A 15,190-nucleotide genomic window follows, 5' to 3' on the forward strand; every position below is an offset into this window, starting at 1 on the left:
CCTGGTCTCCTTTTATATTGCAGGCCCCGTACACACAGGACCGTGTTTCCCGTCAGACTGTGAAGGAACAGCTTGTGGATTTTGCTCGCTTCCAGTGGCCTTTGCTTTTTTCTAGATTCTTTGAAGTCACAAAGTTTTCGGGTAATGTCTGGAACTTGGGAGTAGAGGACAGATAAAAGATAACATAGAGATAATAGAGGAGAGTGTATATGCATTAATGAGGAGCCATTCCTGCATTTTCAGGTCCCAGCTTACCCAAGAACCACTTTATAGTTGCCATTAATTGGAAAGGTATCTACTTCTTGGATGAGTCTGAAAAGCGGCTTCTTGAGCTGACCTTCCCAGAGATAACTGGCATCCACACCAACAGGTGAGTGCAGGGAAGGCAGCTCTGCCCATATGCAGAATGGGGTTTCCATGTAGGCGGGAGGAAGACTTTCTGTGCCTTTCCCATAAGGAATTTGGTTTGAGTCTGGAATGATCCTGCTCAGTCTGGAAGGTGCAAGGAAGCACAGACACGATTCAGGATAAGAAAGGCCCAGATAACTAACCTGGTTAAGGCACCATTAGTTATGTGTGCTGGGAACGCGTCTCAGGTGAGGTGGAGCTGAACAGGATCACTGTGGGAAACCTGGGCTTGCTCAGGGCACATGGCCTTGCATTACATCACTCAGGACAGAGCGCCTTATGCAAGCTAAAATACCTTCCTATGAAGGGAGTCATTCCAACAGAAGGGTGCTCTTTTGTCTAGAATGAGGTGCTTCCATACAAAAATATGGGGAAATGGAATCCAGAGCGAGTCTGATCGCTTTGGTCCTTCTCACTGATAAGTCATGAGAAGACAAATTAGGAGCTCATTCTCGGAGAGTCATCTACAAGAAAATGTTGGTGCCTTGGATGTGATTGCAGATAGTGCTGTAATTTTTTTCAGATATTCTGGTAACAAGCTGTTCTATAATATATAGGGCAGTGAAATCCTTTGGACAGAGCTGCACTCTCATCACACTTCGTGGCGAGGAGTTTGTCCTGACATCTGTCAACAGCGTCGTCATTGCCGAGCTGGTGGTCATGTTCCTAGAAGGACTGAAGAAAAGATCACGATTTGCTGTGGCAATGCAAGAGAAAAAAATCCAAGGTAGGTCTGATAACATTGCTGCAGAGCTGGGAGAAATCTTGAGAGAATGAACAGCACTTGTTTGAAAGAGCTCAAAGAGGAGCGGAAGGACCCCAAGTGAGCAACACATTGCTCCAGGAGCAATGCAGATGCCTCAGCACAGCCATGCAGAGCAGAAGGCAGGGGGATTCAAGGGCCTTGCATACAAATTTGCCTTCCTTTAGCTCCTGCAGTTTCCAAGAACTCAGCCTGCTTTGGAGTAGGAAGCTGGAGTGGGCTGCCTGGAAACATTTTCCAGAAGAGTTTCCTGGACGTGGTAAGCTGGAGGTTTCTGTGGAGTACAGTTGCCTGGAGCAGTAAGGAAGTAATTATGATGTAAATATTAAGTCCACCTACTTATCACTGGTGATGAGCTCATTTCCACACACTGCAGCCTGTTCTACCCACAAATTCTGCAACCGTTTGAGTCAAACGGAGTTTTGCCATTGCCTTCAGTGGAATAAAATCAGGCTAGTAGAGCAAATTTCAGTGTTTTCTCTGAAGTGTTGCTGAGTGATATGGCATATTTACATAAAACACTTTCTATTGCTAATTGAATTCAAACTTTGAAAACACCACTCCCTTGTCATTCCTATTGAAACCCCTTTCCATTTTCTTGGCCTGTCAAGCCTGAACAATATTTCCTTATTCTGTTTCCAGAAGACCCTGCCATCCTGCCCTTCAAGAAGGGAGACTTGCTAATCCTCACGGAGGATAAAAGGCTGGATGCAAATTCTGCCTGGATCAGTGCCCAGAATGAAAGGACAGGCAAAACAGGGAATGTGTCTTTAGAAGAGATCTACATCATTCCTTCTCTCACAAAACCATCTAGTCAACTGCTGGTAAGAAAAGCTTCACACTCTTTTTGAAGAGGCTGGAAGATAAATGCTGTAACAGTGTTAATTATGATTAAATTTGTAACTGGAAGATGATCATTCCTTCAAAATCAGACAAGTTCTGTATCTCCCATTTTATTGTGCAATATCTGAAAACAAAACTAAAATCAGCCCAGACTCTAAGGGTAAGAGTGCAGTTGTACAAAAGCAATGACTTTCTAAATAATGCTCCATTTACCATAAGGAAGTCCAGACTTGAAATTAGCTGTAATTAAGAGAAAAAGGTGTGCAGTGCCCATAATTAATTCTGTCTTTGGTTTTGAAGCCTGAGTATATTGGATACTTTGCTAACAGGTGAAAAAAACAAGAAAAAGCAGGGGAAAATTACACATACTTGGCCACTCACACAGTGGCCACATCACACACATAGTGGCCACTGCTACTAAGTCTATTTAAATTGCTTTCTTGGGTCTCCTGCTCTCAAGTCTTTCTCCTCCTGCTGTTTTTTTGAGACTCAGAAAATACTGACAGGGAGTCATGTCTCTTGCAGCACAGTGCACGCAGGCTTGTTACACACCTGTCTGTGCCTTGTGTCAGTGTGACCTCTCTGTGTGGCTGTATCCTTCCAGAGCCTGCTGCTGATGTCTCCAGACCAGAGGAGGACAGCTTCCCAGAACTCCCACATGGAGGAGCCTGACGAAGAGGACGTCAGAACGAGGCCGTACACTCTAGAGGAATTCTCTTATGAACACTTCAGGTGAAGCTTCCTGTGCTGCATGAACTGCTCCTTGTGCAGTATGTCTCCTAGGAAAGTCTCTAGTTGTTCTTCAGCAATCTTAAAGCCTAGGATGTAACTGCATCTCCCATTTTTGACTGAATTTCTTCCTTTTGTTCCCTGTAATGAAGCATGACATTGGGCCTGCAGAGATCCTGGTGCATAGTCTGCTTGTGTCTTTCGTTTGCCTGGGGGAAGGAGTGGGAGTTTTGGTTTTGTGAAGGGAGGAGCGGGCGACTCTCCTCTGGAACATTTTCTTTTCCTTGCAGCAGGCCCTATGCTCAATTCTCACCTCTCTCCAGCACTTACCAGCTAGCTAAGGCATGCGATAGCCCAGGCCTTGGAAAGTAGCGGGGAAGTTAGTCTTCTAAATCCTCTTTCCTTCTTGCAAGCCTGCTCCCTTCTGAATCTACAGAAGCTACATTTCCCTGTAGGATATGTTATATGAGGATATACGCTGAATATGAGAGATCAGCATCTCTGGGCGTGCTCTTCCCTGAGATAACTCTTTGTGATAATGACTTGTGTGCTCACAGCAGTGCTGATCCAGTGCATTTGTATTGCCTGCGTGTGTCTCCATTCAGGACTCCTGAGAAGGAATCCATTAGCAAGGCTGTTCTCCAGAAATCCCGTGGACGCAGCCAGCTGTGGGCACATTCCAAGGAGCCCTTGAAGCAGCCCTTGCTGAAGACAGCGTGCACAGATGCTGATCTCCGGGACCTGGCTTGTCAGGCCTTCATCGATATCCTTTCCCTCTTCCCTTCGGGCCTGAGAACTCCCAGGGAAACGAGGAGCTGCCTCCACTAAACTTGCTTCCATTGGAAACCCCTTTAAAAGGGCACCTCTACGTTAAAGCGGGTATAGGCTCTGTGAGACAGCGGGTAGCTCTGCCTTGTTTCCCTTTTCTAGTGAGCAAAGGTTCCCAGTCTGTCCCAGTGCCCCACAGCCTGTGATAACCTGTTTATCTGAGACAGTGATTAGGAGTGAGAGAGATTTACTGCATGTGCTCAGAGCTAGCAATTAATACTGTACAAATCTGCTGTAATACTGTACAAAAGAACTGCTGCACCGATGGAGAGGGGCCAGGGAACAGGCTCAGTCCTTCCTCCCAGGACTTCCCACTCAGACCTGAACAGAGTCCCTCATGTTAAGGTCCAAGGGGTGCTCTGAATTGACCTCCCAAAGCTGACCTGCTTGTCCTTGACGGCGCGTCCACCCATCATGAAGTTCATGGGGGACTACCCCTCGAAACAGGCGCGCTCCTCTGCGGAGCTCACCGACCAGATATTCGTGGCAGCCATTCAGGAGGAGGTTCTGCGGGATGAGATTTACTGTCAGATCATGAAGCAGCTGACCGAGAACAGGAACAGGTACTGCTCCGGCGCGCCAGTCGTGGGTGGTTGTCCCGAGTGAGACGGGGCAGAGGGGAAGCCCGGGCACATCCCGGAGTGACGATCCTGCAAGCATGGAGCTGGCACTGAATCTGTTAGCACCAGTGGATCCTTCCAAGTAGTTGCATTGCCTAGCTTGCATGGCTGCCTTGCAGGACAGAGGGGTCACACAAACCCCCAGGCTTTCCTTCCCCACCTATAAAACGGATAAGCTGACCTAAGGCTTGAAATACTAATAAGATAATTCATTTTATTAAGGAAAATGAGTGGCAATTCCTAGCAGTAATGTGTCATTGCAAAAGTTAGAATAGGAGCTTCCATTTGATCATTTCCTTTCTTGCTGTTCCTCAAAGGCTATTAAACTCGGTGGTACTTTTGCCATGAGGGGAACTATTAAATGTTATTTTTTCTTGTATGCAGTCAATCTTACAGGCTGTTTAATGCATGGTCTGTAACCGTAGTGCCAGTGCCATTCTTGCTGTACTCTTACCAGTTTAGCCCTGTAGATCATTCACTGTTTTGAGCAAGATCACTGATGTGGAATGGAAAGAAAACAGTGCTTGAAAAGTGGCTATTTCCATATATTTTCATTAGAACAGCCAGAAGAATGAGTCTTTCATCCTTCCCAGGCTGCTGCCCTATGGACCACGTCCTGCTCTCACGCAGGCACAAATATCACAGATCTATAGAGCATAAATAGGATTAAAACAGTGTTTTATGGTCTGCGCAATCAGAAAAGTAACTGGGGAAAAAGCCAAGAACTCCTCATCCAGCTGAGTCCTGGGGCCCACCGAGCGGCGGAGCTGCTGGCTTTCCTAACCAAAACCCATTCGCGGCCCTCGGCGTTCCGGAGCGACCCCAGCGTCGCTGCTTGAGTGTGCTCTGCTCCTGGCTTTGCTGGCAGAGCCACCGACCTCCTCCCAGCCAGGGCAGAGTCTTTCCTGCTGGTGGCAGGGAGACACCAGGGCTTTGGCTGGCAGAGTTTGCAGGCCCCGTGGCTGCAAGAACTGCCTGCAAATAGCACAGAGTTGATCTGGAGTTCTAAGAGATGTAACTGCCCTAATATACAGTGCCACCTTCGTGGTCACTTTTCAGACCAGAAAGGTGCGTAAGGATAAGTAAATGCCCAGGGAACTGCTTGGGTCCTCGGCAAAGCCTTTGATCACAGGGGAGAGATGAATCCAAACAACTGAGAAAACACAATCCAAATAAATGTGAGCTTGAACCAGAGGCTTGACTGTGGCTTACAAAGAGGATGGCACCAGGGGCACTCCTGCCAAGATAATAAACTGGCGCTTATGTTTATTCATGAGGCTGCAACTGTCATGAATATTCATCAGCCAGGATTTAGAATGATCTCTGTGTAGAGGCTGGGGTCACTGCACAGAAAATGCCTGTCAGCTCCTGTGTGAAAGCTCTGCTGATTTGCTGCTCCCTGCTGAATGGCACGATGTCCCATGACCAGGGTGTTTTTCTTCCCCGTAGCTGTTGTTGGTCAAAGGAAGAATTATTAGGAGCGGCTGTAGCGGGGCCGTTTTCTGTGTGTTCACAGGTACAGCGTGAACAAGGGCTGGCAGCTCCTCTGGCTCTGCACTGGCCTGTTCCCACCCAGCAAGTCCCTGCTGAAACATGCCCAGAAGTTCATGGAAACACGTCAAAAAGAGACCCTGGCCCTGGAGTGCAGTCGCAGAATTCAAAGGGTGATGAGGTAAACAGTCTTGGATATAGCCAGACCGGCATGTTTAGAAATCATGAATCTGGCACCAAAAAAATCACAGGGGATGAAATACTGAGACTATTTCTTTTCTCTCTTCACTTTTTTTCTTTTACATTTCACTTTTTGAAGTTGCATAATGGACTTTGAAATACTGGGAAATGTCTGTCACAATTTCATTCTGTTCTTCCATAGAGTTAGCACCATTTAGATAGGCTGAACATGACAGCCACTTGACTCCCAGAGCTAAATGTTTCAGGCATGAAGCTTGCAATTAAAGTGTACCTTTGTCAGGGATGAGGTCCTGACTTTCCTTTGGTGAGACGGCTTCATCTCATCCTCTTCACAGGTGTCTTGATTTTATTGAATCTCCACAGCAAACAGCTGTACATCTGCAGCTGAAAATAGCAGTTTTGCTCACCATGGAGCGGCATCACAGTGCTGATGTGGCTCTGCTGCCTTTCTGGATAGCAAAGGAGATCCTGGGAAGAAAGGAGCAACACAGCCAGTTTCTGCTCATTAAGAAATCCAAATGAGCAAAACCTTGAGACTTACCTGGCTGTTGGCGTCAGGGCACCTCACAAGGAGCTGGACATGACCCTGTTCTGCCCTGGAGTAACTGTCCTGCTGAGGGACACGATGGGTCATCCAGCCTGACAAGCTTCTTGAAGTCTGTGTGACCCTTGTCTTCACCCTTCAGGAAGGAAAAACATTGCTCAATATGTAGACAGGGATGATAGAGATGGTTAGGAAGATGCCTTCTCCATGCAAACTTCTTGCAGAGAACAGAGTTTTTAAAGGGTGTGCTTATAAGACCCTCTATGCTCTGTTAATATGCTGAATTGGCATTAAGGTAAAGGATTAGAGCCCTCTCCAGCTCCCAATACTAGCATTCTGGATGGAATTTATCCTGTTGTTCAGCTCCTCATCCAGCACTGACATCCCTTGTGATGATGGTGGCATTTTCCAGGAGTGGCTCCAGGAAGTGGGCACCTCATCCTGTGGAGGTTGATGCCATCTTGCAGAACAACACTAAGATCTCACTCAAGATCTGCTTCCCCAATGACACAGAGCAGGTAGGAACTTTGGTTTTCTCAGCCTTGACCTGCTGTGTTCATGCAGGAGCATGTTTCAAGATACACAATATTCCTCTTTTTCCCTCTTTGCCACATAACAAGAGCCTTCTTATCTCATAGGCATTTGATGTGGGAACAAACACCAAAATCCGGACTCTGTGTCAGAACATTGCTTCCAAATTGCAGCTGGGCTCCTGGGAAGGTTTCAGCCTCTTTGTCAAGATCGCAGACAAGGTAATTCTTCTCAGTCATAGTAGAGTAGCCAAACTCTCTTCTTCTCATCTACTTGCCCAGATCACCTAAGCAATCGTATATTAAGCCAAGCAACATAGCAGGTCACCACTGCTTCTGTCTTGCTGAGGGAATACAACTTAAGACTAAAACTTTGACACCTGGCACTTGATTTTGAGAACGCAATGTCTGTCATGATTTATGATAAGAATGGCTAGGAATAGAGTAGGCATTCAGCTTGCCTTCAGTGGGTGTTGGAAAGAAATGCAAGCAGGTAAAGGGAGGAAAAAAAAACAGAAAACAGAATAAAACTCCCATGAAATGAAGACCACACAAGTCTTCCTCCTCCTATTTCTCCTGTTCTTTCCTTTTGTCTCTGTCTTTACTGCCATCATTTAGCTCTCTCACTATAGACAGGGAAAGATAATGAAGCCTGTTAGTTGGGTATGTTGGCACATTGGTATTTTATTTTATCTACGGTTATCGTCTTCGCCTCTTCCAGGTGATCAGTCAGAATGAAGCAGACTACTTCTTTGACTCGCTGAGACAGGTGACAGATTGGAACAGGAAGAACAAACTTGTGAAAGATGGTAAGGAGGGTGTCATCATGACAAGAAGCTGCCTGAGATGCTGTGTGACCTGGGGAAGCAGTTCATTTACTCACTAGGATTTACTCCACCTCAGCTGGTGTGTGGCTAGGGGCCTATGATACCGTTTTTATCTTAACCATAGATGGTTACTGCCTGCCCCGGCAATAAGATCCAGCGACCTCATGCAGCCGCCACGGGCTGTGAGGAACACCTGAACACGTTTGTTTGGGGATCTCACTGGAAATTAGACTGGTGCCAAAGATCATAGAACTACAGAATCATAATGGTTGCAAAAGACCTTCAAGATCATCTAGTCCGACTGCAAACCCATCACCACTGCATCCCAAACTGCAGCTGGATGCACACAAATTACAGATAGGTAAATCCTGTTTAGAGTCCAAGGCTTACGCATTGCCAGACCAGGTATCAGCAAATTCTCCTCTTGACACAGTGCTGCTCCCATTCCCTGGATCATTAGAAAACTGCCATCTAGATCACTGCCTGGTGATATTAGAGCCCAAGTTATATTGCTAAGGGAACACACTGTTAGAATAAAACCATTTACCTCAGGTGACAGCAGTTCACCCCCATATATAGCTTTACATTTTAAAATCTACATTAACTCAAACTTCACCCAAATTTCATACTCAACCATTATGATCTTTGCATATTTCAGAAGAGCTACAGTTCAATTGTTGAATTGTTAGGCATCAAGGACTTTCTAGCTTCCTTTTTTCCCCACGGCTGATTTAAATCACAGCATAAGGATGTGTATACTAAACCACTGTTAATTCTCATAAGTAAAGCCATCAGAGAACATATCAGCATCCGTGTAACGGAACTCAGGGTGCAGCGCTTGAGGCAGCAGCTCTCATGTGCAGCAAGAACCAACAAACACCCCTGTTGCTGAGACTCTCCCTCCTTTTGTTATCTCTGAAGAGCCTGATGCTGCATCTCAAATCACTGTGTGATCAGTGCTCACGAACTGACAACTAATCACTTCTCTGGTCACCTGAAACTGTCTTTTGTAGTATTTCGCCAGAGATTTTGTTTCCCATTATTAAGAAGAAACTCACCACCCAGGTTCAAACCACCGAACTGCAGAACATGCTAACAGGGTGTTGTTTCCTCAGGGGCTCCGGTGTCTCTGGCTTACGAGGTGTATTTCATGAGAAAGCTGTGGCTGAATGTAATTCCCGGGAAGGACCTGAAAGCAGATTCCATTTTTCATTACCACCAGGTAACAAGCTCCCTAGGGCATCTAAAAAGGCAGGCCACACAGTCCATTAGACGCTGAAAAGTGAACCCGCTACTCCTGTCTGGGCTCAGAGATGGTCTCTTGCAGGAGCTGCCCAAGTACCTCAGAGGCTACCACAAGTGTTCCCGGGACGAGGCCGTGCAGCTGGCAGGGCTCATTTACAAAGTGCGCTTCAACCAAGACCGCACGCAGCTGGCGGCCGTCCCCAAAATCCTCAAGGAGCTGGTGCCAGACAACCTGCTGCGGGCAGCCTCACCAGAGGAGTGGAAGAAGGTAAGATTATAAGCATTAGCTAAGGCTTGCACTAACCTTCCTGCTTCCAGAAAGCTCTAGAAGAAATACATGAAGCCACATTATCTTTTGATTTGGTAGTTTTTGGAAGCACTGCAGAGTGACGCTAGTTACATTGCTGCTTGAATCTGGATTTTTCATCCTCTCTAACAAGCCTTTCATAGCCTTTCTAACAAGCCTGGAAGACTGATGTGTGTTTTTCGTGGAGATACTATTGCATGTCTGTGCCTGGGGAAAAAAAAAAAAAAAAGACATTGGAAAGTCAGTTGTGGGTTGGGGATTTGAGGATCACATAGAGAAACTGAAAACTAGTGCATGTCCTAAATATTTCATAGATTAGCCAGCAAATCTGTCGCTCTGCACCAGGTGTGTGCTGCTTATAGCAGACAGCTCTTTTCTCCTTCAAAAGACACGAAAGAGTTAGCAGGTACTTTTAATCCAGTGAGTAACACACTGGCCACCACTTCAAATACCAAGGCAAGATTCCTATTTTGCAATAGAAAATAAGATAAATATTTGTGGAGACACTGGCTCTCTGAAGTTTCATCCCATACTGTTCCTCTTCCCTGGAATTCATTCCTCTGGGCTCCTGGACTTCTCTCATCCAATTCATTAGCAGGAAACACATGAAAATGCATTATGAAAATAAAATCCAGTACCTTGCTATGGCCTTCCATCATGCCTCTTCTGCTGATGTAGGCACAAGACTGAACTTGCTGCTGCTCTCATGCTGGCTCTAGCCCATCTCCAGCCAACTATGCTCTGTGTCTTTTTTCCTGAACAGAACATTACTGCAGCGTACAACAAACACGAAGGAAAAACCGTGGACGAGGCCAAGGTTGCCTTCTTGAAAATGGTGTATCGGTGGCCAACATTCGGATCAGCCTTCTTTGAGGTCAAGGTAGGTCTGGAAGTCTGCACGAAAGGCTTTGCTAGGAGACTAGCAATAGGGCTTGACTGGAATTCCATTCCTGCGTGCCAATGTGTTCTGAAACTGGCTTCCCACCATTTCCTGAGGAATTCCTTGCATTTCTTTTACACTTCCCGAACTGTGCCTCTAACTTACTGATTATGTTGTTGCTCCAGTTCCTGGAAGGGGTAAAACTGCAAATACAAGTGCAATCCCTTGGCAGTTTATATGTTGAATGGAAGACTTAACTGTCTTGTCATTCTTGTCCACACAAAAATGCTGTAAAATCTTACACGTTCTGGGGATTTTCTCCTCAGATCAGAACAGTATTAATGCTCTCATTCTGCAGTAGGTGCCAGGAGGGATCATTTCCTACTTTGTAACTTTAATTTCTCCTCATTAACTTCTCACCAAAAGGGTAGTTTTGCATCCAACCATTAAAGCTATTATCAGATAGCCAAGCAGCTAACACATCTGATATTGCTTTTATGCAACAGTTGCTCAAGTCTTCAGCAAACAATCAGAAAAGTCATCCTTAGCAACAGTTACATAAAACTAAAGAGGGTGAGGTTTCTGTTCACTGATCTGGTAATGAAAAACAACACTAGACTCTACTAAAGGTGACTGTACACTTAGCATGGATCATATTTTACTTTTTTGCTTATCTTGCTTTGTTGCTCATCTACAGCAAACCTCGGAGCCAAACTTCCCAGAGATTGTGCTGATTGCAATCAACAAGCAAGGAGTCTCAGTAATAAATCAGAAGACAAAGGTAGTATTTGCTTCTCCAGAGTTTGTCTAATCCTCTAAATAACGTCCATCTATCTGAAACGGGCAGATCTAATGAAGGATTTAAGTGACTGTGCTATTTCACAGACAACAATAGGCAACTTCATAGACAACAATTCGATTCTCCTTGAATGTTAGGAGAGAATGGAGTCCCTCTGTTTGCTTTCTGTATGAAAAACATGTTATTGCCTCAAACCCTTTTTTTTTTTTGGCACTAGAGCATCTCTGGGGGAGAAAAAAAGAAAAAAAAAAAAAAAAAGAAAAAAGTGTTAATCAGGACAAAGTGGTAGGATCAGGATAAGGCAGATGAATGGATAGTGTACTGGGAAACCTGCTTTTAAAGAAGAAAATCCATTACAGGAAATGCTATTTGTCTACCAATTACATCAAATTGCAGTCTTAGCATTTACAAGCTCTCTAACCCAGCCGACCAGTCCGGACATACCAAGCTTGTAAGCAAAAGCATTTATGAATATCGCTGTTTGCTTTATGTTACTGTACCTATAATGGTAGCGTGCTAAGACAAAGATCAATACGTAATAAAGTGTCTTCATCTGAGAATACAATATACTACTAGTATGGATGGACCTGCCTTGATCCACTGCATATATGAAGCAGGAAACAAAAAGGAGGCTCTAGTTCTACAGTTTTTCTTAAAATAATAGTCTGTGTCATTTGAGAACTGTTTCATAGATAAGTTACGTTGGTTTGTTTCATCTTGCAGGATATTTTAACAGTTTACCCCTTTAATAAAATCTCCAATTGGAGCAGCGGGAGCACGTACTTTCATATGACTATAGGAAACTTGGTACGAGGAAGCAGGATCTTATGCGAGACATCTCTGGTAAGAGCAGCTTTGTGAAGTGTGTCCAGAACTGCTCCGAAACCACGGTGCCAAAACAGACTTTAAAATGAACGCAGGCACAAAAGCACCGTTACGCCAATAGAACTGCCATTTAGCTTTAGTTCAGTGCTACAGAATGTGATGCAAAGAAATAAGCCAAAGAGATAAAGAAAAATGGTAATTTCCCCAATTCTTCCCATATATCAAAATTGTACCTACCTGAGACATCAAGAAAAAAACCTTCACTCGGCTACAACATCCATCTTTCATGGTATCATCAGCTGCACAGTAATACCATCACTGTAAGACTGTACACTCTGCAATGAGTGTTAACACTTTTTTTAGGCATTGCTTTCCAACTGTCCACAGGTTTCGGCAAGCATCCCTGTATTCATATTTAAAGATAAGTTTGTAAAGACAACCTTAAAAAATAGGGAAAACTTCTCTCACAGGAAAGCCTCAATTCCCAAGTACAAGATGACAAGTTATAGAATAAATTTTGGGTTGAATGACTATGAATATGTTCTGCAACCTTCTGTAAAACTGTAAAGGGAAGAGGAGGTAGAGGAAAAGCCAAATCCTCTGAGCAATGATAGGTAAGAGAAGCCCAAGCAGGAGAAAACAACAAACAGGGTAGAAAACATGGTTATTTTTGCTTGTGGAGCTCTTTTTACTATTTTTCTGTCTTTTCTGACAGGGTTACAAAATGGATGACCTGCTAACGTCCTACGTACGCCTGCTCATGAATGCTGTCAACAGGCAGAAGAACCTGCCGGCCTGAGAGCCCAAAGGGAACACGTGGCCTGTCCCTGTGCCAAACTACCTGTCGTTTCCTCTCCCAGAAGAAACAGCTGTTTAAAAAGACTGAGCTTTGTGGTTCTTGATCAGTCTTCTGATCACACACTGAATGAACTGTACTGCTCAAATACATCCACAAGAAAAGCTCAAGGGAGCATGTGCTTTCATATATTTTTCAAACTTGTCTTATTTAAATGGAATAAGTTCCATTCAAACTTCGGATTTAGAGGTAAAAGGGGAAAAAAGCCCTAAACTAATCCGAAAACCTCTCCTGATAGGAGTCTCTTCCAATCTTGAAGAGAGAGTCACTCTTACTTTTTTCCCCCCTTTGGAGAGAAGTTACCCTTGTTTCATGTGCTCTTACCAAATATATAAATTTTTCTGAGTCTTTGCAAATAAAATTAGTATTTTTTTTCCTCCTAATGGAAAGTTTTAAGAGTGCAGAAATGTGCTTTAATAGTAGGATAATTGAACACATCAGACAGGTAATACTGGTTTTCATCCTTTTATCACTAGGCTACGTGCTGCAAATTACAGTAGACTAAGAGAGACAGTTACTGTCACAACATAAATGTCACTCCTGGGTGTTGCTGGACTCGTGGGCTGTTTGCTGGCTTATCATTGCCCTTGTTAAATTAGATGCTTTTCTTTCTTCCACAGTTCTCTACACACCCAGAAACTAAAGACTACTTCCTAATACATAGTTTCAAGAAAGGGTCTGGATTTTGAGTCCATTACTTTTACTCAGTAGCTCCTCTTTCAAGTTATAGATGTGCTATTCAGTGCAAATCAGCACTAAAACTTAGCCTAACAGACATCTGCTGAAAAGAGACATTCTTCTCCATAAACATGTTCTCAGCTTGGAGTTATGCAGACATTCGCTCATGAGACAAACGAATGACAGTTGCTAATTTTAATAGCTTTAATTCATCTTGATCTTCTCTAGTTCCTGTTTATTAGACCATTTGAGCCACAAAATTTGGTCTAGCACTTGTTCTCCACACAGACCCTCATAAACACACGACTTGGGCTCCTCAGGAGCTGCTCAGAGGCTGTACAGCGTGTGCCCTGCACTGGTGGTGAGCCTAGATGCTTACCCCAGCAGAGAGCAAGGACTGCTCCGTCCTCAGGGCAGAGCTCTCCTGTGCTCAGTGAAGCCTGGACATCTCTTAAAGCACTTACATTTACACCGACGTCTTTGAGGCAGCAGCTGGCAGCGCTGGAAAAGCAGCTCTGCTGGTTCTCTCTCCAACTTGCCAAGGTGAGCACCGGGGCTCCCTCGCCCCCTCGGCTGTCTGGGGGCTGCAATCCAGACACCAAGGGAGCGTTGGACATGCGGGCAGGGAGAGGAGCCTCGCTCACTTCGTGTATCTAAACGAGTGCCACACTTGTCACGATAGTTAATCCTTTTGCAAGCAATTAGCCGTTCCTGCAGTAATGCCCATTCCTGGCAATGGAAGCTTTGAGACTACTGGCTTCAGGGGTTTTGTCATCCTAGTTCTCATCTAACCAGGGAGAGCTGAGAAGCATTCTGCACTGCGCCTGTACAAATGAAATTTTGCAGCTGACGTATATTGCTTTTGTTTTTTAAATAAACCTTGCAGAAAAATCAACCATGATGATGTCTTTTTCAACAAGAAAAGTAAGTATTCACTCTAGATCCATGCACCTTAAACCTACCAAACACGTAGCACAGGTACATCCCATCTGCTTTTCACATACACAGTACGATTTGTAGGGCCTAACCTCTAAAAGAATGATATTTCTCTCAGCACATCATCATCATCAACCAGCACATCACCATAAAAAGCAGCAGGGATCCCAAACTTGAATTCAGCACAGTACTGAATCAAACGTAGACAATCCTCACAGGTCCTAGAGCTCTGGCTCACCCTTGCAAACGTGATTTCCCAGTTTTACTTTACAATATACATCCTTTTATACATTTGTATGAAGTGTGAAGATTTAGAATGTATTAAAGTTTATTACAAGAATATAAACAAGTAGAGTATTACAATTTTAATCCATAGTCACACGTTTTGGTTAGAGAGCACAAGCAAACTGTAATAAACGAGGGCTTCACACTGTGCAGAATCCAGCCCTGGTCATCATGGCCTGAACCCCAGGAAGGAGCAGCTAAGTCCTTTCCTCAGCCTGTGGCATCCTCAGCACTGAAGAGTGCTTTACAGACTAGCAAAACTGCATTTGTTCCAGGTTTGTCTGCACTCAATTCCGTTGGTGTACGGGGGTCAGTCTGCACGCTCGAACACAAAACATGCGTCTTTAGAAACTCTGTAGAGAGGCTTGAACAATATTTGCCGACTTTGCATAGATTACTGTAAAAATGAAGACCAGGACTCAAGCTTTATAGAGCAATTAGCTTGCCATAAAGTAATTAACAAACCTTTGAATACAAAGAAGGTTAACATCCTGTGATTTCTAAAAGCATTACTGTTTTCAAGTGTACTCAGTGAAGATTAGTGATTTTAATTCAGTATGTATAAATATAAATGTAAACTATAAAATTATGTAAT

The 15,190-nt window shown here is 44.4% G+C and overlaps 1 protein-coding gene across 5 annotated transcripts in view; it reads left to right on the plus strand.

Moving 5' to 3' along the window:
• MYO7B (myosin VIIB) overlaps nt 1-12,753 on the plus strand; it is a 37,477-nt gene extending 24,724 nt beyond the window's left edge. For all 5 annotated transcript variants that reach the window (XM_088538102.1, XM_088538100.1, XM_088538103.1 and 2 more), the window contains 17 exons: nt 24-141; nt 244-370; nt 966-1,135; nt 1,814-1,995; nt 2,619-2,746; nt 3,349-3,506; nt 3,981-4,134; nt 5,708-5,863; nt 6,840-6,945; nt 7,066-7,179; nt 7,679-7,766; nt 8,900-9,006; nt 9,112-9,297; nt 10,100-10,216; nt 10,914-10,997; nt 11,739-11,858; nt 12,556-12,753. In XM_088538102.1, the coding sequence (XP_088394228.1) occupies nt 24-141; nt 244-370; nt 966-1,135; nt 1,814-1,995; nt 2,619-2,746; nt 3,349-3,506; nt 3,981-4,134; nt 5,708-5,863; nt 6,840-6,945; nt 7,066-7,179; nt 7,679-7,766; nt 8,900-9,006; nt 9,112-9,297; nt 10,100-10,216; nt 10,914-10,997; nt 11,739-11,858; nt 12,556-12,639 (2,199 nt within the window). In that variant the 3' untranslated portion in view covers nt 12,640-12,753. The remainder of the gene's footprint in view (nt 1-23; nt 142-243; nt 371-965; nt 1,136-1,813; nt 1,996-2,618; nt 2,747-3,348; nt 3,507-3,980; nt 4,135-5,707; nt 5,864-6,839; nt 6,946-7,065; nt 7,180-7,678; nt 7,767-8,899; nt 9,007-9,111; nt 9,298-10,099; nt 10,217-10,913; nt 10,998-11,738; nt 11,859-12,555) is intronic.
• The last annotated feature ends 2,437 nt before the right edge of the window (nt 12,754-15,190 follow it).

This window comes from Tinamus guttatus, unplaced genomic scaffold, assembly GCF_059628265.1.
Source record: "Tinamus guttatus ecotype Peru unplaced genomic scaffold, ASM5962826v1 Tinamus_guttatus_pri_ptg000927l, whole genome shotgun sequence".
NCBI lineage: Eukaryota > Metazoa > Chordata > Aves > Tinamiformes > Tinamidae > Tinamus > Tinamus guttatus.